The sequence below is a fragment of the Ceratocystis lukuohia genome (assembly GCF_044167205.1).
Source record: "Ceratocystis lukuohia strain C4212 chromosome Unknown Supercontig2_pilon, whole genome shotgun sequence".
NCBI classification, from domain to species: Eukaryota; Fungi; Ascomycota; class Sordariomycetes; order Microascales; family Ceratocystidaceae; genus Ceratocystis; species Ceratocystis lukuohia.
The window spans coordinates 2,465,092-2,489,656 of record NW_027263521.1 but is presented as its reverse complement, the minus strand read 5'-3'; the positions used below and the strand labels follow the sequence as shown (position 1 = coordinate 2,489,656).

The window sequence follows — 24,565 nt, the reverse complement described above, 5'->3', positions numbered from 1 at the left end:
CTGGCCCGGGTTCTCAGCCTCCCCCCTGCTCGTCCCGTAGATGTGTGTTGTGGAGGGGGGGAGATGTGCTTGGTTGGAGCAAGACAGCGGTGCCGTTTACTTGATATTCCCACGTTGCGCAAAGCGGTGAAGGGGGGGCTTGTCGTGGATCATTGATATTGCTAGATGGAAATGGGAATAGACCGAGCAAGGGCTGAAGGGCTTGGACTCTTGGGCTACTGGGCCGAAATGTGGGAAGGGGTGGGGAGTTTATGACACATGCTTCTTTTTGTCTTTTGTATGATGGGTGCTGGGCCTATGAAACGAGGGGGAGGGGGCGGTCAGTCAGAGCAGAGGCCAGACAGTGAGAGTTGTGATGTGAGAGTGGATGATGGGAGCTGCAGTGGCTGACTAGGGGGAGAGGAAAGCACGGTCAAGGCCAATTCAACGCACTATATGAAGAAGGCTGGCCTAACGCTTGACCTGAGGCTGAGGCATGCATACGTAGATAACGCTGGCAAGGCTACATACGGAAGTGGCCTATTGTGACGATCCTGAAAGGGAGGGAGACAAGGCGTAGAGACGAAGCAGCCATTCTAAGGGACGCTTGGAAGCAAATTAAGAGGGAGGTAAATGCGAACGGGCTAGCGTAGAAAAAGGAAAAAAAGAAAAAAGAAAAGCAAACAATGGTTTTGTCATTAGTCATTGTCCATTGTCGACTAGTGGCAAGCTAAGGAAGGAGCTTGAGAGTAAGAGACCCTGTTCACCCTGGCGTCGGTGAAGTTTCTATTTTTCAGGTCTGAGATTAAGGCTCAAGACAGGGCGGCCGACCTCCTAACATGTAAAAAGAGGAAACGAGCTTAAGAGCATTTCGTTGTTTTCCGTTGGCTTCAGCCTTGCATGATGTTTAATTGAAAGAAGAAGATCTCGGACGAGGCAGTGAAGCGGTGGGTGAAATTGTTGTATTAGGTTAGGTGTTAGCGGTGGCGTCCAAAACGAGGGACGACGAGCCTTACAAAAGAGTTGTCAGCCATCCAAGTGTCTTTTTGAGGTCCGCCGCGTTTTCCCATGCAGTGGTCTTGTTGTTTCAGCTCCGACATGTTCTTTCTGTGCCTTTCAAAACAAGATGGCTGTAGGCTTTTTGTTAGCCCAGCCTTCGAGCTTGCATCCATCGACCGCAAGAGTTGCAATTCAACGGTGACAGGGTCCAAAGCTTGAAAAGAAAAGGACGGCGGGGTGAGCAAGGAGGTTGAGAGCAGGGCTTTGGGGCGGGCTGGGCTAGGCTGCGTTTATTTTTATTTTTCCCCTTCCTCACCATGAACGGCCATCTCTCCGGCGGCTGGTACGCCACAAGTGATTGTCTGGACTGCAATTGTTATATCAAGTGCGTTGCTGCTCCGAAGTTTTCCTCCCTTTGTACCCCTTCTGTTCCTGATGACCACCTTTTATTGAGCCGTTTTTGGATTGTGGCGTTTCTCGGTGTGCTTTGTTTTCAAGGTAGATCGACAAGAGAAAACTAGACCGGGTGGAGATTGGCAGGGTGAGAAGAGTTAGCAGGGTGTTGGTGACGAACATATCATATGTGACGTTGACATGTCTTGAAACACTTACATTACACTGGTAAGAGAATGAGAGTCGCTCTGCAGGCTAAAAAAACAAGACGACGTAATCGCGTACCAGTCTGCGGCCGTGCTTCAGTTTGGCCAGTTCAGTGCGGTTCAGTTGAGTGAACGCTTTGCGCTGCAGGTGGTCTTTTTTCTGCCAATTTAAATTTTCTGCTTTCTAGAAGCTTTGAGAAGGATTTCTCCTTATTACTGCTGGTTTGCGAATGAGCACCCGAGGTTCTACCGTGAAAAGACCCACAAGAATGCATGTGCTATATCTGAGACCTTGCTACCAAAGTTTTAAGTTATATTGTGTTCCATGCGTCTGGTTGGCGTTCCTTTCCCTTTTGTGTTTGCGTCTATGTAGCACATGCGCAGAAAGGCGGGAGCTGGATCTCATCAAGCACACGATTTGAAAGCTTTTTTTTAATTTTTAATTTTTAATTTTTCAATTTAGTTCTGAGTGCGTCTGACAACTTAAAGCCGGGCCAGGCGATCTTAATTGCTAGACGCCCCCACTATAAAGGGACCGAAGAATTTCATTAAAGGCCGCCGCATTGGCTGGAAAGATGGGAAATGTAAAATGCAAACTGGGTCTTCACATCGTGTGGATAGGTGGATTCCTGGTAGCTCTTTTCTTGCTTCTGAAGGAATAATTGTTGAGGGTCAGGGAACAAGACGAAGGGGAGGGAGAAAAAAGGAAGCAAAAGTAAACATCAACAGCGCGAGCAGTAAATAACCATAACCATAACAATAACAATAACAACAACGCAAACGCAAACGAAAACAACAATAACAATAATGGTAAACAAGCAAACAAATGAGGAAAAATTTCACAACGTGAAAAGTGGAACCAGGAAAACACCGAAAGACGTCGGGGCTATTATCGTGACGTTCGCTATTATCATTAATTTCTGGCTCTCGATAGTCATTTAGTGGAAAGCCGGCCTGAGATTTTCCAATTGCTTAGCCACCTCTTTTCCGCATGTAAATTTGCCCATGTCCAGCCTTTTTCTCTTTTCTTCATGACTACAGTACCAGCAAAGTAAACAATATAAAGGCGATGAAAAAAAAAGAGCAGGGCTGGGCTTCGCCCCGCCTGGCCTAGTCCAGGCTTCGGAATAGCACAAAGGCGGCCCAGAACAAAAAAGGCGGCAGCATCTTGCGGTGATGCGATATCAGGTTAGGCGATAGAGCGAAGAAGACAGCGCTGCAGGAGCAAGAGAGCGGCCATCCTATCCTGTCTTCGACGCTCTTTATATTTGAACACTACAGACGCCTGCCTTTTCTTTCCTTCTTGACTTGATCAAAGGTGGAAAGCCATGATAGAAGAAAACTACGCAACGGTCGTTTTAACAAAGGAGACACTTTGTTCTTCTCTCTGGCTGTTTGTTACCGTGATTTTTTCCTGTCGAGAGCAAGGGATTAAAGAGAATGGCGGGAAATATTAAAAGACGGTGTGCACTGTTCTGGGAGTTGGGTTGGTGTTTAATTGGGAAGGGGGGGAGGAGGTGGGATGAACCAGGGCATAGAGTGGTTTTTCTCGGTTGGGGCTTTGTTCAGGCTAGGGGGTTTGCTGTTCGGCTTGTTCGTGATGTTCATATTGTCTCTACTGGAGGCTTTTGTCTTTGCTACTGTGGTACTGCTTGACTTTATTCTTTTTTTTTTTTTTATTCTTTTCTGTGTGGGTGGTCCAAGTCCAGCCAGGTCCGTGAAATTCTTCGCGTCGCGTCCTTTCCTTAAGAGTATCAGGGCATTCGTTGCACGCAAGGCACGCGCACGTGAGCACACGCGAGGCTGTTCTTGCTTTGAGAGTTTTCTCTTTAGGGCTAGTGGGGCTGATGTAATGAGGCTCTGATTGGCTTAAAATGGGGGGCCAGTAAGGCCAATAACATACAAGATAAAGCCTGGCCAACTTTACAGGCTTTAAACAGGCCAAACAAGATGTGAGAAGTGGACGATGGGAAAAACGCAGCTTTTGGCTCTTGGTTTTACCAACCCACTTCTGTCAAGGATAAGTCGGGTATGGCCCCTGTTATTTGAGGATTACAGGATGAAAGGATTAGGAAGGATTGAGGAGCCAGGACAGGGCATACGACTTTGTACTTATATGCATGTGTGGTATTACGGCTGCGTGCTGGACGGGTAGTTGTTGATGCTGGCTATCGATACTGGCTGCTGTTGCTTACTTGTATTGCATGCAAGTTGTTGCAAGGGAAGGCGCTCCAGGACGAATATCTGGAAGCGTAGGGCGTAGCTCACTTGGCGGCGGCTTTTTTGACTTCTCTCTCTGTCTCCTGGGCTCCTGGGTGCGATGTTTTGGTTGCTGGGGGGCCCTGTAGAAAGGCCAGCAAAGCTTGTTATGCAGCACAGCAAAGTGCTGACCTGGCTTTCATGGCTGGATGGCCGGGCTGCGGGCTGGGCTGTCTGGTTTGGATGGCCGGTCGTCTGTGTTACAGGGGAAAATGGGAGGTGAAGAGAGAGAGAGAGAGAGAGAGAGAGGGGGGGAGGCTGTTTATCTTGTCTGGATCGTTGGATCGTGGGATCTCTGGCTAGCCCATGTTCTTTGTGATTTGTGATGTGGCTGGCTGGGATGGCTGTAATGTACTTGTGGGTGGCGTTGAGAATGGGGACAAAGGGATACAGCAAACAATGCTGCCAAACCGCGAGGGCTATTGACAAACAGCCAGCCAGCCTGCAACTAACTGGCTGCGAAATTCATATACCACAGCATCATAGGCGGCCAGAGCAGGCAAGCTGTGCTTGTGGGTCCCATCAAAGCTGCTCCATATGTGTCCATCCCATCAACGGGCCCCAGGGCCAGGGCTAGGGGCTAGAGAGATAGAGGATAAGGGCCGGGGCCACTAAACAGCACTACAAACAGGGCCAGGGCCAGCCTGGACTAGCAGGTTAGGCTATAGGCTAGCAAAATCCCAACCCACCCAAATGCAGAAGAAGCACAGAGCCACCCACAAGCAACCTGGTACCCAGCACAGCACAGCATAGCGACAAGTTTGCTCCAGAAAAGAAGAAGCACAAGAAGAGAGGGCAGTCCATTAAAGGTTTAAAGAGCTTTTGGTCCCTGGCTGCAAGAGGTTTCATGCACCTTTTTCCTGCTCTTCTTTTCCTGCTTCATTTCTTGATTCTCTTCTTTTCCTCTTCTCACCCGCCTATTTTTTTTTTCCCACTTCACAGCTGTGACCTTTCTCCCTCCCTTCCCTCCTCTCCTCTCTCGCACCAAAAGACCCAGCCAAAGGAGAGTCCGTTTTTTTCTTCTTTTCTTTGATTACTTTTATTTATTATTATTATTTCCTTCTTTTCGTTCTCCTCCTTGTGGTTGCTAGAGCCTGCCGATCCATTCGTTTGGATATCACCGCTACAACAGGACCGTGTCGCGTGTTTCGCTCAGCTCAGCCGTGTGTAGTAGACGTGAGTGTGGCTGTATTCCGTGACCACAGACCACAAAGACAAGAAAAGGCTGAACAAGACGGCCGCATCAAACTGTACCAAAAAAGAGAGGTTCTGTCTGTATAGAGAGGAAAAGACGTTGTGTGCAGACAACGTGCACTAGTAAAATCAAAAACCACTATAGCCACATTAACAGGGCCTGCTGCTTCTTGCTCCTGGCATATTTCTGGCTTGGCTTGACTGTCGGTAACGAACCTGTTGTTGCTGCTGCCCTTGAACTCACCCTGTCCGGATTTGTCGTGACCCCTACTTTCTCGTTCATTACCGCTTTTATTTCCAGCTTCGATTCTTCAGACTAGCTCACGCTTGTTATTGCTTTCTTTCTTTTGCCTTCTTTTTCTTCTCTTCTCTTCGTCTCTTGCTGCTCCGTCTGTCCTGCTCCGTCCCTCCTGCCTTTGCAGCCGGCTTTGTCTCAACGATTCTTTCTCCCTTCTCGACCCGATACCTCACCTCACGCTCTAGTCCCCGGGGGGAGTTTCAGTCTTTTCGCTTTCCCTTCGGCCATCGGAGTTCACGTCTGTTTCTTTTCTTTTCTTTCTCTTCGTTTCACGAATCTTAATTCTTAATGCCAAGCTACGACGTCCTGCACAACAATCACGACATGAACCACCCTCAGTCCAGCTATTCGGCCATGACAACCACCATGATGACCCCAAAGAAGGACCTTTGTGTCGTAAACGTCCAACCCGACAAACAAACAAAAAACCGCCGAAAGAGAACCCAGTATGGCCCTTCCAATCCCATTAGTCTACAGCGTTCCTGTGCTGATGCACAGTGCCGCTTCTCATGGTCACTTTTATGATCACCTGCGTTATCACGCCCAATTGCTACTGCCATTGCCGTTGTCGTTGTCGTAGTCCTGCTAACCCTCCCTGTGTCGTCCTTTAGAGCTGCCGACAAAGCCATTCTCGAGGGCGCCTACCAAGCTAATGCGAAACCCGATAAAACTGCGCGCCTCGCCATTGTTCGCCAGGTCTCGATGACAGAAAAAGAGGTTCAGGTAAGCACCAAATCACCTACGCGCAACGTCTTATGCAGACAATTTCCACGCTTTTCACGAAAAAAATAATGGCCTCCACTAACTAACCTTATTTTCTTTTTGCTCCACTTAGATTTGGTTCCAAAATCGCAGACAAAATGACCGCAGAAAGTCCCGACCTTTATCCGCCCAAGAAATCGCAGCACTTCGCTATGGTGGCATGCAGGTTATCTCTTCCGAATCGGCTAGCCCCGAAATTCGCAATGCTCTGCAGGCTGCCTGTGGCGTCGTTGACCCGATATCGCGGCAGTCTAGCTACAACAATAGCGTTCGTGGCATGGAATCGCCTACTGGCAGCGCATTTCCCACACAGACTCCCGCTCACATGGCTGTCTCTCAAATCAGCACCAACAGCTCGGCATCACCTATTCCCTCGCTGAGCGATAGTTCCCCCTTGGTTCGCACTGCCCTAAAGTCTTCGGCCGCAAGCTTGCGCTTCTCCGATATGAACAGTTCGCCTGTAAATGAAATCCGGACGCCCTGCAACAACGGAGCTAATGGACGCCAGCCCGTGGTCCTTAACATCCCCAGCTCTATGGGATATGTGTCTAACCGTTGGAACTCTCATGCTTTTTCTTCGCCCTCAAATCATGCCATAGGCGACGAGAACAACAAGTCTTTGGCTACGCCTTTCCACCACCGATCGGCGCCCTCTCGCAGACTGCCCGAACCATTGGGCAATGTCCGTCTAGGATACTCTCTCGATGGACGTGCTGAAATCACTAGCGAAGTATCGCCGACAAGCTTCCGCAACAGCGAACGTGCGACTTCAGTATTACCCGAGCTGCATCGCAAGTCACTGGATGAGAACAACAACAAAGCTAATGGCGTTACTCTGCCACCGCTGTCGCTACTCACACGCAGCATCCAGGCTGGACGCTCGCGTGACGTACACGAGTGGGAGGTATGCTGTGACATGAACACGCCCCAGGATGACCAGCTCACTAAGATTGCTCTGAACGAGGCGGCTGGTTCTGCTCTGGCTGAAATAAGCCTTCGCCGCTCAACCACCAACTTGTCAGGCTCTCACCAGGCGACGCCCGGTCACTCTGGTGTTCTTCAGGTTAACAACAGCCGCAAAAACATGGCGCTATCACCTACTCCCCATAACGGCGGCAAGACTTCTTCCCGCTCGTCGTCCACCATGCTTTATACCAATACCGCTGATTATAGCGGTGTTTCGTACACCTCAGCCTCGCAGTTTGAGAAAATCGCTGCGAAGCGAACTGCTCGTATGCAAATGGCTATGCTGGCTGCCGATCCTAGTCCTGCACCGAGCGGTACTGACAGTGACAAGGAGAACTGGACGCCCGATGACCAGCAATCATCGGCTGCACCCCGTCGTGTGCTTACTCCTGAGTCGACTATGGGCTGCCGTTCGCCGAGCCCTCGCTCTCTTGAGCCTGCTGCTACGGTATACCACCGCCGTAGTCATAGTGCTGCTAGTGAAACAGCCTCGGCCCCTGTCTCTCTAGTGCTGAGCAAGAAGCGCTCGCGCACTGAGAGTGATGTTGATGGTGATATGGAACATGCGCGTGCCGATAGCGAGCCTGGGTCTGGACCCGCAGCAGCTCGCAAGCGTGCGGCACGCGAGAACGATGTTGATCGATTCATAGGCACTGCCAGCCCGAGCAAGAAGGGCGACGCGGTGTGTGTCGCAGGGCTGTTGGCCCTGAGCCAGGGCAACTGGCGGTGAGTGACATTGCCGCTGTGTTCGAGGTTTTTAGGATATTTGCCTCTGCCCTCGCCCTGCGCGCACTTTTATCTTTGGGGGCTGCTGTTCTTCGGAGAACCAAATCAGCCCTTTGTAAAAGCTTGGCTTTGCTTTTTTTCTTTTTTCGCACTCCGTGGCTATCATGTCTGATAGGAACACTGGAAATCGGTTTGGCGAGGCGCTTCCATGTTATACCGACACTGACACACTCACTGCCTTGACTCCCAAGACAACCCACCCACCCGTCTTTGGCAGCAGCGAGATGCGATTTTCAACGTATAACTGAGCCCTTGAACTTTTTTTTTTTCTCTCTTCGATTCATTTCGCTCTTTTGCATCATTTCGGTGTTGTGCGTTTTTCATCTTCTTACTTCATGTAACACAGTCCTTTTCACTATTCTCTTCTTTCTCTCCTTCTCTCGCATATCTTGGATAGGCTTTCTCTTTTTTTTTTTTTTTTCTTGTTCTTCGTCTTCCCCCTTCTCTCTATAACGCATTTTTCCCGGGTTTGGTTGTTCATGTTGTTTCTTATATAAGGAGGCGGAAGGTTTTGAGTTTTTTGATGTCTTTTTATTTTTTTTTCCCTTCTCTTTTTTTTTGCTTTTGATGCGCTTTTACGAGTTTCTTTTTCCGCCTACTCTTCTTACTTTCTTTTCTTTTTTTCGGCTTTTTGGTCTTATTGGGATACCGCTTTTGGATAAAACAAGAGCCTAGTTTAAGCACAAAAGCAGAAGACTTACTTCCCTCTACCTACCTTGGCGTGTTGAGTTCTTCTTTTTCTCAAAAGCAAGGACCTCACGTCTTCTATTTTGATTCTCCTGAACCTCTTCTTGAGAGCTTCAATCTTGTTTTTTTTTACCTCTTCTTTCACTCTCTCCCCTAAAAATTTATTTACGTCATGTTCTTCTCCCTGTATAAAAAATACCAAATATAACAATCCACACATCAAAGAATGTTCGTTATATACCATAAAACACACTGGAACAACGTAGCCGTAGCCGTGCTTCTATATCAAACAGAAAACAACACTGCAATGGGAATGTATATGAACAGAAATAATAAAAGAAAAAAAAATGCCTCCGGTAAAGAACAGATGAAAAGAAATAAGGCGGCAATGCAATGGAGAGCGCCGCCTAGCCCGAGACAAGCATGTGTCTCGGTCGGGTCTAATCCACACCACACCACACGCATGTCAATATGTACACACACACACACACACACCTCTACAGCATGCCCGAAGCAATCCTCCCCGTCCACACGGGTTTCTCCAACGGCAACCACTAGCCCTCAGCAAAAGGTCTAGCGAGACAATCCTGGTTGGAGTCGTAGAGATCAAGGGATTCCCCGCGATACGCCAGCCAAACATCTAGTGTGCAAGAAAAATAAATAAAGCAGAAGAAAGCTTAGCCAGGGATTGCGTCACAGGGGACGCTATCTGGCTACATCCCCAGCATGCTCATCTGGCGCTGTAATGGACTTGCCGCCTGGCTGCAGTCCTCGCTGGCATAGTATGCTGAGTCTGTGTCAATGTCCCACTCGGGATCCTCGTCCTTGCGCTGGCCCTCGTCATCGCCACTGATCGGCGATGCGCTGAACGGCTTCTGGGCTGCTGCTCGCGTGTTCCAGCGCAATGTGCGTGACACGCTGTCGAACCACTCTGTATCCGTACGTGTAACTGTCGGGAAGGGATACTGAGAGGCCGTGATTGTCACGCAGTCGCCCTGGCGCAGCTCGACTCGACCCTTGCCGTCAAAAGCGCAGTATGCCGTAGCCCGCGAGTTATGCGGGATGCAGACACGCAGTGCCATTGTGTCGGACAGGACCATGGGCCGGAATGACAATGTGTGTGGGCAGATTGGTGTGAGAAGAATGGCGGGGATGTCGGGATGCACAAGCGAGCCACCCGCTGAAAGAGAGTAGGCTGTGCTGCCTGTGGGTGTGCTGAAGATGCAGCCATCAGCTTGTACAACGGTCAGCAGCTCGTCGTCGCCGTAGAGCTCCAAGTTGGAGACGTAGGGAGACGGCCCGCGGTCAATGACCAGTTCATTGAGGACCTCGAACTGCTCGCCCTCGCTAACTGGCGGCTTGTTAAGCCCAGCATTGCGGAACACAGTGCAGGTGAAGCGCATGCGCAGGTTAACCTTCATTCCCGCATCTCCCATGACACGGTTCAGATGCGCTGCGTACCGCTCGTACTCAAAGCTGGTTAGGAACCCCAAGCTTCCAAGACTGAAGGAGAGCGTGGGCGGCACGATGCGCTGGAACAGCCATGAAGTGAACAGGACAGTACCATCACCACCTAGTGTCAGCACGAGATCAAACTTCTCGGGCTGGGTCCAGCACAGATCTGGTGACCAAAAACGAAGCATGGAGTCGAACCGGGGGTCCATAGAACGGAGTCCATCGGCATCGAAGCGACGAGAGTTGCGTAGCTTGGCATCAACGTAGACATTGACTCCAACGTCGGAACCATAGCGCGGCGTGCGCATAAGCCACATAGCCAGCTCGCGCGTCAGATAGACTAGCTGATTGTCTCGCGCCTTGGTGACGATCATGACGTTGCGGACGGCCCGCTTGATGGGGCGACGTTGCAGCTGCTTGCTGATTTCTCGTACGGAAGTGGCAGTCTGAACCAGGCGAGAGTGAGACATGGACTCATCACCCTTGATTTCCTCGAGGACGCGGTCAATATCTACAGCATCGTCGAAGCGCTTGTGGTAGAAGCAAGGACTTCGCAGAGCAGGAATGGCAGTTGACAAGCTTGGGGTGGAGCCGGCCGAAGTCATGCCCAAGTTATTCAGAGCGTCGGCGAGGGAGCAGGGGTCTGCAGCAGCGTCCTTGGGGAAAGGAGCCGAGATAGGGCCATTGCTGATGGCGGCTGTAGCACCAGATCCAGAGCCAGAGCCAGCAGCCGCAGCGCCAAAGGACGAGGTGGTGAACGAGGATAGCATCTCGGATAGCGACAGGGCGTGGGGCTTGTGGGCACGGGCAACAAACGAGAGATTGGTGGGACGCAGCGGCGGAGGGATTTTGCGTGCTTTTTCAGCTGCAGAGTGAGTGGCGGGAGTGGAGATAGTGGTGTTGGGTGTTGAAGAAGCGAGGGTAGAGGCAGCGGTGGTAATGGCAGTGGGAGGAGAAGGGGAGGGAGAGGGAGAGGAGGAAGAGGAGGAAGAGGAAGAGGAGGGGTTTTGGGCGGGGAGAAGGGAAGTAGAAGAAGAGGATGTTTGCTCTTGGGAAGGCAAAGAAGAAGAAGAAAAGGAGGAGGAGGAGGAGGAGGCACTGGCGGTAGGGATAGCAACTGCGGTTGGAGAAGAGACAGAAGCAGAGGGAGAGGCTTGTGGAGGAGGAGAGGTGCTGTCTTGGCTGGCGTCTTTGTGGTTGCTACTGTTACTGAGAAGATTGCCGTGGCTGTTGCTGGCTGTAGCGCTGTAGCTGCAGTTGCTACAGGCGGTATTATCGATGGTTAGCAGTGGGCTTGTTAGGGCAGGGTGCACCACTGACGAGGAGCAAGACTCAGCATAGGCGCCGGAGATGGGCATGATGACAAAGACAGCGAAAAACGACGAGAGGAAATGAGAAAAAAGCGAGAAGAAAAGAAAAGGAGAATGAAAGACAGCAAAGGAGCCTCAATGGGTGTTGAGAATGAGCGCGGCCAGCCAATCAGCTCAAGGGGACGAGGAACAGCCAAGTTAAAGTTGGCTGTCTTAACCACTAGCGAATGAAGACAAAGAGGAACAGACAGGAGGAGTTGAAGAATCAAAGAAGGAAGAAGGGCGGTCGATTAGAGTGGGATAAGAATCTGCATGCAACCCATTTGTAAGCATATCCTGCATATCGGAAACGGAGAGCGGAAGAGCGGCAGACGGAGGAATAGATATGGATGGGGGTGAGGGTGAGAGGTGAAGCCGGGGGCTGTGGGGGAGTGCGGGCTGGCGGGGTACGGGGGGCTTGGGATTCTGGGGAATATAGGGCGTTATAGGGCGGTAAAGGCTATGCGCTATAGGGGAGCACGGGCAAGGGAATAGAAGGGGAGGGGGTTGCAGATAGCAGCACAGCAGAGCGCTTAGTAATTAAAATAGGGCAAGCAAGGCGAGCGGATGGGGGCAAAAGGCAAGGGGCAAGAAGAAAGCCTACCTCGTAGATAAACTATGTGAAGGCGAATGAATAACGGCAAAAAGAGAATCGAGGGAGCAAGAGACGTCCTATTGGCTTTTGCTGTTGCTGGCTGGCTTGCATGCGGCCTTTATATCTGTCGAACCAAGAGGCAGCGGAGAACAAGCGAAATGACCGGCAAAGTCGACAAGAAATAAAAAAAAAAAATAGAATAAAAAACGAAAACAGCCCGAAAATAAGGCCCGACTTCGACTAGCAGTTTGGCCAAAGAGAAAATCAGATGAAGGACTCTAGGAGATTTTTTTGCGTGTTGACAGGAGAGAGAAGCGAGCCAGAAAAGAGACGAGGTCGTGAAGGGGGGAGATGAGATAAATATAAACATGGTGACGAAAAGAAATGATGGAGAGAATCAACCATCCAAGGGCCAACCTCAATGCTCCTCTTCTCACCAACACCCACCCTCCCAAGGGCTTTGCTAATACCAAAATTCAAACAAACTCCTCCTTTCTCTTCCCGCCCGTCTTGCTCTATTTCTAGCCATGTAACCCGTTCTCGTTTTGTTCCTGATAGGGGGGGCGGATCAAACACCACACAATGGCTTCAAAATAAACGAAGATGTCATGTCGTGACCATAGTTTGACGGGCTTTGTTTTGTCTGTATGAGATGGGGGTCGAATAACTGACTGTCTAGCTCTCTAGGAGAGAGTATGGGCCTTCGTGTTCCTCTTCCCTGTGTGCTAGTTCTCAAGTGTTTCTTCCTAGCCATCCGCCCGCCTACACGGCCTCTCCCTGCACCGCCAAAAACCACTTCCCCCCATGCTAGCCTCTCTCTGCGTCTCCAGAAGAACAGAGCAGCGCCAAGTCCCCTCCTCCCATAGACTGTGCATTTATGCGTACCGCACAGCAAAATAGCCGTCGCCTCCCTTTGCTCACAGGCAAGCACCAACGCTGGTAGTGGTGGTTCAGCTCAGGCCGTTTTCCGGTTGCCCCAGCTTATCCAGGCTTGCTCGGGAAAAGGCATGATGTGATGTATTGAATTATTGAACTGGCTTCTGGCTTATACACTCACTCACTCACTCACTCACTCCTCGCAGCGGGGCTATCCCCTCGCCGGCTTTCACTCTCTCATCTCATCCATCCACTCATACTCACCCTGCACTCGCTCTTACGCTCGCTCGCATCTTACACTCACTCTCACCTTAATCCACCACTCACTTGCCTCCTGGCTTCTCGCCCCCTTCCCGCGCACGAACCTGAGGGAAAGCTGAAACGCACCCAAGCTCGCCAGTTACTCCTTCTCCTCTTCCATTCCCTTCGTTGGCCTGTTCTTCCTCTAACTCTTATTCGTGTCCCCCTTGTTCGCTTTTTTTTCTGTCTTGTTTTCCCGAGATAGATCGTCTTGGTGTTTTCATGCAACTCTGCTCCTCTTACCGCCCAAAACAAAACGCGGGGACTGGGCTCTTGCTTGGACACCTGGTCACTAAGACAGCAGCCCCCAGGCCAGACCAGCTCAAACCAGCTCACTACCAGACACACGGACAGGCTGTCTCGCTCTTTGCCCAACTTGGAGCTCTCTCTGCTTGTCTGCTTGGTTCGCCCATTCTCGGCTTTTTGCATGTCCAGATCGGCTCTGTCTCGCTATTGTTCGGAATTTGCTGCCCTTTTTTCTTGTCTGCCATTGCTTCTGACGTGTGCTGTTGTCCTGCTCTCATCATACCTGTCATGCACTGCGTTTGTGTGTGTGTGTGTGTGATCGGTCTATGTTTCCTGTGTCGCTGGTGGCGAATTTGAGTTTGTTTCGCCATGCCCCTTCCACGTTATGGGTATCGAGTTAGATCTCTGCTGTCCTTCTCCCAGTCTCTTCCTCTTCTTTACCTTCATGCCCCAATCTTCCACTGCATATCTACCCGCAACTTCGCCTCCACAACCGACTGCATAAACTGCCGCATATTTGTCGGCTCATTCCCGTCTGTACCCTCCATCGCTGTATCCAACCCCTGTTCTTCCTTTACTGCTCTACAACACACGTCTTTGGCTACCGCCATAGCATCCGCCAGCTCTATTGCTGAGAATTCGCCCTCGCTTTCGGCCATGAGAAGCTCATCCTTGGACGTAAAGCTGAATACGTGCACTGCACGAGCACGGCTGATTTCGACGGCAGATGGGTCAACTGTGATGGCCTGCTTGCCGCCATCGGCCTCTGCCGTCGGCGCTGTTGCAAGCACCGTTGCTGATGCGAGACAGTTGAGCGGAATTGCGGCAGCCATCAAGCCGAGAATAGCAGAATGGAGCAGTGCAGGAATGGCAGCCAGATTCTGTAATAACGGTTAGTAGAGTTCTGTAGTCTCCCAGCTGTGTGCATGCAAATTTCAATGTCCACAGATTGTGAACGCAGGCGTAAATTTAGATCAAGATCTGCCGGGTCAGTCCTTACTGCTTGTGCTTGCACTATCTTGGCGTTCACATAGTCATTCTCCGGCGTTTCAGTAATCTGAAGGACAATTTGGATCAAACACCGAGGAAAATTCTTGAGCGGGATTATGCTGCTCAGAGCGGCGTGAAGAAGGGACTCCAAATGTCTCTCACGAGTACCTACACGATATGTCTCGTTAGTACGTGTCCCATTATCGCTCCATAACCACCCACGTCCTTCCTTTCCTTTCTTTGTCCACAACTCGCCACTTCTCATCTAGATTCCTCCTGCTATCTCGTCTATCCCTTTCTCTCTCTGAATTACATACCTCCAACGCCCGCTGCAGGCCGCACAATCAAGTCGATATTGGCTTCAAACGCTGCCTCATCCTTCTTCGGCGCCTCAATTGGCCCATTTACCGATGACAGTACTTTGTATCCATTGTGAGAAAATGCCGCCGAGCCATCTGCGCGAGGCAGAGGCGAGAGATGCACTTCCGGGCCAGAAGACATTGTGTGAAGCGTAAAAGACTTGATTTCTGTTTTGAGAAGGCTAGGGTAGGGAATATGGAGCTCTCCGGGTTCCTTGAGTTTCTGAGGCTTTAAATAACTGCTTGGGAAGGCTTAGGGCGCAGATTATCGTCTGTTTATTGGATTCTTTTCCAAATATCTTCGTTGCTGATGTCGTCAACTGGAAGTTTTTTTCTTGGTCACCATCTTAGAGATACAACATACAGCCCGCCCCACTTAGTCATAACCCTTGAACCCTAATCAAGCTACCTTACTTTTAGTTATGCGGCTTGACGTATCCAGACTCCCTGGAACTTCTCACTCTGCACCTTCATCAACACGCAGTTTTTAAGTTATCAACAACATGTCCGAAATGGCATCAACACAAACACCCAATCGGCTCGAGTCTAAGCCAGCAGCACTACCTAACACAACAATAATTCCTAAGCTTGAGCCTCGCCGTAGGCGCCCGGTTGAAAATGCCCAGCCTCGCCCGGTAACACCTGCTTTCCCTGGACTACCAGACCTCTCCAAGCTTGAATTCCAGACGCCTTCACGGCGAATTCTGACGAAATCTGACCACGAAATGTTCTTGGCCTCGCCGTCGAGTCGTCTCATCCAGGCATGGATCTTTGGTCTTACCGATGCTGTCGCTGGCGTGCCGTGTTCTGCAGTAAAGGAGGATGGACAGCTAAGCAAGCCTATGGTCGAGCTGCTACGTATCCTCGATGAGCTAGAGGCAATTGTCGAGAAAGCCCCTCCGAATGAGCAGGGCGGCTCGCGGTTTGGAAACAAGGCATTCCGGGACTTTCTCGACGAGGCTAAATTACACATGCCCCAATGGCATAAGAACTTGGGCTTGGAAAGGGAAGACGCTATTACCGAAGTGTCGGCGTATCTGGCTCAGTCGTTTGGAAACCGCATGCGCATTGATTATGGCTCGGGTCACGAGCTAAACTTCATGATCTGGCTATTGTGTCTGTACCAGCTGCGAGTGTTTGAAAAGAGCGACTTCAAGACCCTGGTTCTCCGCGTGTTTAAGCGCTATCTAGTTCTGATGCAAAAACTGCAAATGGCATACTATCTTGAGCCCGCAGGCTCGCATGGTGTCTGGGGCTTAGATGACTATCAGTTTCTTCCGTTTCTGTTTGGTGCTGCCCAGCTGCTTGAGCATCCATACCTTGGTCCTAAGTCCATTCACAACGAACTAGCCCTAGAAGAGAACAGCATGGACTACCTCTATCTCCTTCAAGTCACATTCGTCAACAGTACCAAGACGGTCAAGGGCCTGCGGTGGCATAGCCCCATGCTGGATGATATATCATCGGCCAAGTCCTGGTCCAAGATCGAAGCTGGCATGAGACGCATGTTCATGGCCGAAGTATTGGGTAAGCTGCCAGTCATGCAACACTTCTTGTTTGGCTCTCTGGTTCCTGCGGTTGAGGGAATGAGTAGAGAAGACGAGGCGGGCTTAGGCTCGGAGGAAAACGAGCCGGAAGGTGGAGAGCTGTGCCTCGATCATGGCAAAGAAGGACACAAACATGGCAACGCCATTGGATGGAACGACTGCTGTGGTATTAAAGTGCCGAGTGGCATTGCGGCTGGAGTTGAAGCGAGAAAGAAACTAGATGGAGGGTTGCGGAGAATTCCGTTTGATTAAGTATTTTATGTATCTAAATCCAATCCCCAAAGAAAATGAAAAACACAATGCGGCGGGGTCGATGGACAGCAAAACAAGCTCTCTGTTCTTACAACTTTGGGCCAGTCTTTTGGACAACCTTGATCAAAGCACGACCATTTGTCAGGCAAACCTTCCCACCGATAACCTCGGTCACAAAGCGGATATCCTCAAAGCCGTCCACCAGCGTTCCAGTTCTCCAGATCTTAGTCTGGAGATGATCGCCCGGCATGACGGGACTTGAGAAGCGAGCTTGAAACTCTCTGATATTCTCCGGCTTGCTGCCGCCCAGGATTTTCAGAATCAGATGACACGCCGTATTCCACGCAAACAGGCCATGCATAATGTCGCCCTTGAACCCAATCGCCCGACCTGGCTCCGGCGTTGCATGCAGCGGATTATAGTCCCCATTCAGCCGATATAGCAGCCCCGATTCACGCGTTGATGTTTGCACAACAGTGTAATCCGGTTCTCTCCCTTCTGGCGGTGGCAGGACTTCTGCTGGCGGCCCACGAGGCCCGCCCCAGCCACCACTTGCCGCGCCAGCATAGAATACGCTCGCGATACAGCGTGTGTACACCACATCTGTGGCGGCGTCTACTAGGTCCTCTTGTGTCTCAAGGACGCTGCCAGCTACGCCCTTGTCGTATACACCAAGCACTCGTGTGCGTGTCTCAAAACGCCGCCCAGCCGAGCTGTGCGGGATGGGCTTCAGGAAGAACATCTTGCGTTGGCCATCTAAAACGCGCCTTGGATCAAGACTGGGGATGCCAGGAATGGTGATGGCATTTTGGCGGGCATAAAAGTCAACGACGTCAGAGGTATCGCCTTTGAAACCTGAGGACGCAGGGTGTTAAGGACGAATCTGAAATATCAAGCTGAAGTTGAACATACCGAGAACTATGGGATAGGTTGGAAACGCAGCAAATTCTGGGTGGAGTTCCTACGAAGTAATCTCAATTGTCACTATTACACTCTCATCTGTCTATACACGTTGAGCCCTGGTGAAACTCACATAGAGATAGTGCAACTCGTCTGCTGTACATCCAATGCTATTTGCGAAAAGTAGCAAGTCTCGCTTGCCCCATGAAACGGGGAGCGGAGGGTACTCGAAGCCAGCACCTGGGCTCGACATTGCGGTAACGGTGGAGTAGAGGTGATGTTGAAGAATGGGGCAGTGGTTGAAGAAAGTAAGAGAAGCACGCGAGAACTGGAAATGCGCGAGAATTAGTCAAGACCCCCAGGGACAGGATTCCATGAAGAGGTTACATTTTTATTAGCGCCATACAAAGTAAGTACTTTCAAGGCCGAGGTTCGGCCCTAGAAAGAACCTTTCCTCAGTTACACCATCGAGTCGATGCCAGGATCTTATCAGATCTGGTCTAACCCTAGTACAGGCAGAAGTTAGGGTCTCTTGAACCTCGAGTTTCAGATGACAAAGCCATCTATAACTAGGGTTACGAGCTTGCTTAAAATGCGGGAGTCACTGGTTATCAATGAAGCAAACTGGGTGATGATAACGTCAACCCCACGTTGGAGATTTAGTTGAACTTTGTCCTAGGGTTTGTCCTGATATGCAGGTGCCAGCTGTATCCTGATAATGGGGCTATCTGGAGGGCTTTATCAGAACTGATGGATAGCTGTCCACTTGCATTGATAGCCGAAGTTGATAACGACAGTGCCGATCGGTTCACGCCCCTCTCTCCAAAAGCAAAAATAAGGTTTACCCCCTCCTTCTTCCGGCTGCGTTTCTAAACTTGCTATGTTAGCGGTATGATTGGAGAGCTTTGACGAGCTATAAAACCCATAGTTTGGAGACTCTTCCTGCTCTTCCTGCTCTCCCTCTTTCTCTTTCCCTCTCTTCTTCCCCCTCCCTTTTTTCTTCTCTTTGTCTGCAATGTCCATTCCTATTTACTCTACCCCAAGCTCCGACCTGCTAGCCTCTATTTCACTGAGCGCTAGTGAGTTCGCTTCATTGCGCACTGCGGCCGTTGAAGCTAAAGCTGTTGCGTATTGCCCATACTCAAAGTTTCGTGTAGGTGCTGCGTTGCTGGCACCATCCGGGCGCATTATCAAGGGCGGGAATGTGGAGAATGCGTCGTATCCAGTGACCACGTGTGCTGAGCGCACCGCGATTTGCTCGGCCGTGACGACCTTTGGCGAGAAGTCTTTCCGTGCCGTGGCCGTGGCTACAGATGTAGCGCCTCCGGCATCTCCCTGTGGCATGTGCCGTCAAGCGTAGGGCTTTCCTCTATTTCCCCCTAACTCAGAATGGCATTGTGGTAGCGTTGTTTCAGATGCTGATCTTGTGTATGCTTGTTATGCTTGTAGGCTTCGCGAATTCTGTGACCTAAAGACTCCTGTCATCATGTTTGATAAGGATGAGAACTTCAGCGTCTTGCTGCTAGAACAGGTACGTGCTTCTGCAGCTTCTAAGTGTCTGTTGATGTACTGGAGACTGACTGGGAAATTACAGCTACTCCCTCTTTCGTTCGGGCCTGAGAGTCTTCCGCCACCGGATGTTCTAGCTGCGTCTAGAGGAGAAACCTAGGTAACTGTGTGGATAACAACGACCACCATAGCTAATATGTATCTAATAATGAATGGAATATTATTCTACTGCTATTTACACGCTTTTACTTTGTTAAGCATCAACTTTCTTCTCAATCGTTGTCACGTGACCCTTGTCTTCCCCATCATCGGCCTTGTACTGCTTGTCTTGGATCGCTTGAATCTCTGAATCTGTCCGGGGAGTGCCCTTGGTTGTTTTCCAAGGCATAGGAGCACCCGGGGCAAAGAGCTGTTCAACCTCCTCAAGTGACTTGCCGCAAGTTTCCGGGTCTAGCAGCGACAGATTAGTATAGGGGAATAAAAGCAGGATAAAAACAAGAGACTCGGAACTTACACGTGAAGAACGCCACAATAGCTGCCACAATGCACAGCACGCCGAAAATGATGAATGTGCGATATGTGATATTGCGGAAGGCTGGCGGCGTAAACATGCCTAGCGCAAAATTGAATAGCCAGTTTGCCACAGCTGCCAGCGCCATTCCTGTAGCACGTGTGCCTAGTGACCAGACCTCAGCAGCATAGATCCAGGCTACCGGGGCCAGGGTCAGGGCATAGACGACAATCAGCAGATAGCTGAAGGCAATAACAACGTGAGATGCGTTTCCAGATACAGTAATTAGCACGTTTGAGTTGCCATCAACGCCGCCGGGAACATATGTGCCAAAACCGCCAAGCACAGCGGCTACGACGAAGTGACATACGGCCATTCCAAGAGCACCGTATATGAGCAAGGGACGGCGGCCAGTTTTGTCAATAAAGAAGAACATGATACCGGTGAAGCTATGGGAGTAGACAGGTATCAGTTTTGGTGACCAGTATGAATAGAAAGGAGGGGGACGGTGATGGTCCTTGCTTACATGATGAATAATGCATATTGCACGCCTGAAGCCAAGAGGTTCACGTTATCTTTGAGTCCAGCCATCTGGAACACGTAAGCTTTGATACCGTTAGCTACGACCACGCTCAGTCCAACATCACAATAGCCAGACACTACTTACTGATGTAGTACACAATAGCATTGGCGCCTGAAAGCTGCTGGAAGGCCTGTACCGACATACCAGCTAGTGTGCGTTTCCACATGCCATTAACCACAAAGCTCTTGTAACCCAAGTTTGCCTCCTGTTCAGCACGTAGTACCGTCGAGATTTCGTGCCATTCGGCAAGAACTAGGGGGTCCTCCCGGTTGCCATTGGCCTGAATATCAGCTAATGTACGGATTGCCTCCTCATCGCGGCCGACCTTGGCCAGCCAGCGAGGTGAGCGTGGAAGGAACGGCAGGCCAACCATGAGCAAGACACATGGGATGAACTGGCTGCCCCAGGCGGTACGGAATGAGGCAGTTCCGGCGATGTGCGAGCAACCATAGCCGATAAAGTACATGAAGAAAATTCCCCATTCGATAGCAAGCTGCTGAATGATGATGATACGGCCACGGCGCTCCTAAGCCAAGGAAATCCAGTTAGGAGAAATAGAGGGGCAAGAAAGAGGGGCATTCAGGGCTTGTCCTAACTCACTCGTTTCGCAACTTCAGCAAGGTACACTGGGACCTGTGATGATGTGATCCCCACACAAACGCCGTTAAGGACACGACCGGCAATTAGCGACCCAATACCGTTGGTTGCAACTTGAATGGCTGTGCCGGCCAGCCACCAGAAACAGGCAAAGAAAATAGAATCTCGACGCCCCCAACGGTCAGAGATGGGACCGGCCATCAGCGAGCCGACAACTGAGCCAGCAGCTAGTGCAGAGCCAATAGCACCCTGCACAACACCATGGGGGTTGTCAAAGTAGTCCATATATTGGTCGGTGATGACAATGGCAGACATAGAGGAGATGTCGAAACCAAAGAGCATGCCACCAACAGTAGCGATGAGAGCCACGAAGTACGTGTTCGCTAGGGAAGAGACGCGGCAGTTAGTAAATATAAGATGGCGCCAGGGGATTTATTCATTGAAGCATACTGATTTTGGGAAACTGGACGCCCATGATTGTAAAGAGTCCAAAGAAGAGGTTGAAAACAAGAGCCAGGGAAAAAGTCTAGAGGAGAGCATCACAAGTTACTCTTGAAAAACAAACATGTCCGATGGAGTCCCTTATATATACTAGTCAGTCTCGCCCAGACTCACATGCCCGCTGTGCAACCTCATCTGCCGCTTCCCCAGATTTCCCCACAAGATAGCCATACCAGGACAAATCACCAGACGTGATAGGCGCGCATCTCTAGAGAAGATGGGGTAGCAGTACAGACAAGACAGACTGGGAAAGACAAGGAATAGAGTAGCAATTGGAATAGAACTGGTCGGCAACAGCAAGATACAACGTCACAGGTACAGTGGATTCAGTAGCAGTCACGTCAAAGTCGGACCAAACAGCCGTTTCAGTACACTGTCGCCGTGTTGGCTATCTTAGGCCAGTTGATATGCTCGCTTAGAACCGAGCAAAGCAGATGGAGTAAGCCCTGTCTGCTAATAGGGTAACTAACTCACGCACACCATACAGACACTAGGAAACGCAGGCTTTTGCTCCAGTGACCTTCCCAAGATTCCCCCACTTGTCACTCTCCCTTGTCTTGTTGTCTTCCCCACTCGTATCCCAAGATTGGTGCGCCTCAGAGTAACGTAAGAAGAGAAAAGGGAACTTTGGTGTGCATAACATGCATTCATTAGTGCAGTGGCTGAACGCTGTATATTCAAGGCCATGTGCCCTTGTCGCAATAACGTCAAGGGCATAAAAGACAAGCGCGGGTAAAGTCAAGTTATCCCCCTGGCAAGCATATTAGCAGAGCAACGGAGCAAATGGCAAGTCGGCACGGCACCCGGCAGAGTCTACCAACCGGCTAAAATGGTGAGACTAGGCCAATCCCAGAAACAGACAATGATTGGCGGTGGCCACATCGCAGCATACAATAGTAGAACGTCGTTGAGACAAGCTATAATAGAGGGCGGGGACTTGAGAAGGAACTTTGTCTAATTAGCCGCGATTCCTACTTCCCTCTCGTTCTCTAATGCACTGTAACTCCGGAGTTAGGGGATAGAAATAGGAAGAGGAGACCAAGTAATACAGCGTTTTGTCAACAAAGGTTTGGGGGCTGTTGATGCAACGTGACCTCCAACCCTAGAATGAATCTACACACAGATTAACCCTCATCTTTTTTATCGATAAGAGCACCAGATAAGATACAGACATAGCGGGGAAGCGGGCTGATCCAATGGTCGGCTCCGAAAGTCGGCGGGTGGGGCATGCCGGACAGAGAAAACCTCCAGGGTTACTTTTTTCAACTCCACGGAATGACTCTTCGCAAGGCCGGCGAGGATGCTACCATGGTCAGGTGAAGGTGAGTTGGCTAATCACCGTTGAGGACCAATGTTAAAAAAATATCCTCGAGGCTTGCCATAGTAAGGCTGTGGTATTTTTAGCTCTTCTACAGTATACTTAATCCTACTAACAGAATCTGCGGCCCCTCGTTGCGCCGTTCCCCACTTCTTCAGTAGCCTTGGGATTTGAATTCGAATTGTATTTGTGACTTGAGAAGTCTTGCATAACTTATCTTCGTGCCCATCTTAGCAATTCATTGATTGATATTTTGTGTTGCAAATTTCCTATTGTATTTTACTACTCTATCATCCCTCTTTCTCCCGTCCGTCACCTTGAACTCCTACAATCCGCCGCGAACTTCGGACGAGTCACACGAACCAACGGTCTTTGTCTCACCCCTCCTCTTGATCCTCTCAGCGCATAGCAAGAAACATCACCTTCTAGTCTAGTGGGCTTCTATTCGTGCCCAAGGCGTCTACACTCGAGCAACTCATTCCTTTTTTGCGCTCAACCTTGCATCCCATCAACCGTACCATGGATCTAGTTAATCAGTGAGTCAAGCCGATGCGCACCGGCTGCTACAGCTGCCGCCTCTGTCGTGGCATTGCCCCTTGCGGGCTTCTGCAGCTGGGTTTTGGCGGCTTGGTGGGCATCTTGAGACACCCGACTTTATGCCTTTGTCCATCCCGATTCACCTTCCCACCCACGACTCAGATACAGACACGCAGACAAACCCCCAAGCATTACCTCTTGTACACAACGTAATATTTACTGATACTAACACCCACCACAGTCTCGAGGGCCGCCTGCTCTTTGCTGTTCCCAAAAGTAAGTCTTTCATCTACAAGGACTTCCTTTTCCTCACCTCTTGGGCCAGCCCCCGTCGACTCACCTCCTCCCAAATCCAAACCTCCATCTACTAATAATATTTTTAGAGGGCCGCCTCAACCAAGCTTGCCTAAATCTACTAGAGGGCGCCGACATCCAGTTTCGCCGCGAACACCGCCTGGATATCGCCCTAGTTAAGAATCACCCTATCGCACTCGTTTTCCTTCCGGCTGCTGATATCCCGACCTTTGTTGGCGAGGGCCGCGTCGACCTGGGCATCACAGGCTGGGACCAAGTAGCCGAGCACGATGCTGCCATGCGCGCAAACCGCCGTGCTGAGGCGTTGCTGTCTGGCACACCGGTACCTGCTGCCGAGACGCCTGCCGAGGGCACATCTGAGCCTGTCGGCGGCTGTATCACCGTTATACCCCTTGGTTTTGGTTCGTGCAAGCTGCAGGTCCAGGTGCCAGTCAAGGGCACTTACAAGGCAACTAGCGACCTAGTCGGTAAAACGGTCTGCACCAGCTTCGTCAACCTAGCTGCTGCGCACTTTGCTAAGCTGGAGAACTGTGACCCTAGCGAACTGAAGACCAAGATTATCGAAATTGGCGGTAGTGTTGAGGCTGCATGTGCACTAGGCGTGGCTGACGGAATTGTTGATCTTGTTGGTAAGTGAAATCGTGGTTTAGAAAACGAAACATCTAAACAGGACAGAAGACTCCTTGAAGGCAGGAGGCGTCCCCGCAAAGACTGTCAGCTCGACAATGCTAATACTTTTTCTTGCACCACACAGAATCCGGCGAGACTATGCGCGCAGCTGGCCTAACAGCCATCGACACCGTGGTCGACACAGAGGCGATCTTGATCAAGTCCCTCAAGCCGTCAGACGAAAAGCTAGTTGACAAGATTGCCAAGCGCATTAGCGGTGTTATCACGGCTCAGCGCTACGTCCTATGCCAGTACAACATCGAGAGCTCTAAGCTCAGCCAGGCCGTCAAGATCACACCCGGCAAGCGCGCGCCCACTGTCACACCACTTAACGACAACGGCTGGATCAGTGTTAGCGCCATGATTGAGAAGAAGAAAATCGCCATTGCCATGGACGACCTGAGCGATATCGGTGCTCAGGATATTCTCGTCCTCGATATCCACAACACGCGGTAGAAAAGGGCATCTCGTTTGATTGTGTGCATAGCATAAAACGGAGGGATGGAAAGTCGTAAAATAGAGGTCATGTCGTCGAGGAAACGGGGTATTCGCTTTTGGGGTTGTACATCACGGGATAAGGACAATCAATATGTAACAAAAGTTCATATGGAGACCCCTCGACTTGCA

The 24,565-nt window shown here is 50.5% G+C and overlaps 8 protein-coding genes across 8 annotated transcripts; 4 read left to right on the top strand and 4 right to left on the bottom strand.

The window, feature by feature from the left end:
- Positions 1-5,652: 5,652 nt before the first annotated feature.
- On the top strand, positions 5,653-8,090 carry HOO65_020616 (homeobox transcription factor; the record flags this gene model as incomplete). The annotated part of the gene is made up of 4 exons (XM_071006489.1): positions 5,653-5,774; positions 5,940-6,051; positions 6,164-7,782; positions 7,958-8,090. The coding sequence occupies 4 exons, from the start codon at positions 5,653-5,655 to the stop codon at positions 8,088-8,090; spliced, it is 1,986 nt and encodes a 661-aa protein (XP_070861254.1).
- A 1,152-nt stretch (positions 8,091-9,242) lies between these two features.
- HOO65_020615 (NAD+ kinase) lies at positions 9,243-11,342 on the bottom strand (the record flags this gene model as incomplete). Its single annotated transcript, XM_071000113.1, has 1 exon — positions 9,243-11,342. One exon carries the CDS (start codon positions 11,340-11,342, stop codon positions 9,243-9,245), a length of 2,100 nt encoding a protein of 699 aa, XP_070861253.1.
- Positions 11,343-13,793: 2,451 nt separating this feature from the next.
- Positions 13,794-14,841, bottom strand: HOO65_020614 (Exosome complex component RRP46; the record flags this gene model as incomplete). The annotated part of the gene is made up of 3 exons (XM_071006913.1): positions 13,794-14,231; positions 14,351-14,508; positions 14,658-14,841. 3 exons carry the CDS (start codon positions 14,839-14,841, stop codon positions 13,794-13,796), a joined length of 780 nt encoding a protein of 259 aa, XP_070861252.1.
- A 361-nt stretch (positions 14,842-15,202) lies between these two features.
- HOO65_020613 (Serine/threonine-protein phosphatase 2A activator 2) lies at positions 15,203-16,498 on the top strand (the record flags this gene model as incomplete). The annotated part of the gene is made up of 1 exon (XM_071000112.1): positions 15,203-16,498. The coding sequence occupies one exon, from the start codon at positions 15,203-15,205 to the stop codon at positions 16,496-16,498; it is 1,296 nt and encodes a 431-aa protein (XP_070861251.1).
- An 88-nt stretch (positions 16,499-16,586) lies between these two features.
- Positions 16,587-17,651, bottom strand: HOO65_020612 (High-affinity glucose transporter; the record flags this gene model as incomplete). The annotated part of the gene is made up of 3 exons (XM_071006907.1): positions 16,587-17,353; positions 17,411-17,459; positions 17,532-17,651. 3 exons carry the CDS (start codon positions 17,649-17,651, stop codon positions 16,587-16,589), a joined length of 936 nt encoding a protein of 311 aa, XP_070861250.1.
- A 762-nt stretch (positions 17,652-18,413) lies between these two features.
- On the top strand, positions 18,414-19,067 carry HOO65_020611 (uncharacterized protein; the record flags this gene model as incomplete). Its single annotated transcript, XM_071007054.1, has 3 exons — positions 18,414-18,754; positions 18,848-18,929; positions 18,993-19,067. 3 exons carry the CDS (start codon positions 18,414-18,416, stop codon positions 19,065-19,067), a joined length of 498 nt encoding a protein of 165 aa, XP_070861249.1.
- A 93-nt stretch (positions 19,068-19,160) lies between these two features.
- HOO65_020610 (High-affinity glucose transporter) lies at positions 19,161-21,073 on the bottom strand (the record flags this gene model as incomplete). The annotated part of the gene is made up of 6 exons (XM_071006608.1): positions 19,161-19,357; positions 19,422-19,867; positions 19,945-20,038; positions 20,086-20,527; positions 20,602-20,981; positions 21,049-21,073. 6 exons carry the CDS (start codon positions 21,071-21,073, stop codon positions 19,161-19,163), a joined length of 1,584 nt encoding a protein of 527 aa, XP_070861248.1.
- A 1,863-nt stretch (positions 21,074-22,936) lies between these two features.
- On the top strand, positions 22,937-24,394 carry HOO65_020609 (ATP phosphoribosyltransferase; the record flags this gene model as incomplete). Its single annotated transcript, XM_071006752.1, has 4 exons — positions 22,937-22,953; positions 23,196-23,230; positions 23,338-23,898; positions 24,024-24,394. 4 exons carry the CDS (start codon positions 22,937-22,939, stop codon positions 24,392-24,394), a joined length of 984 nt encoding a protein of 327 aa, XP_070861247.1.
- Between the last annotated feature and the right edge of the window lie 171 nt (positions 24,395-24,565).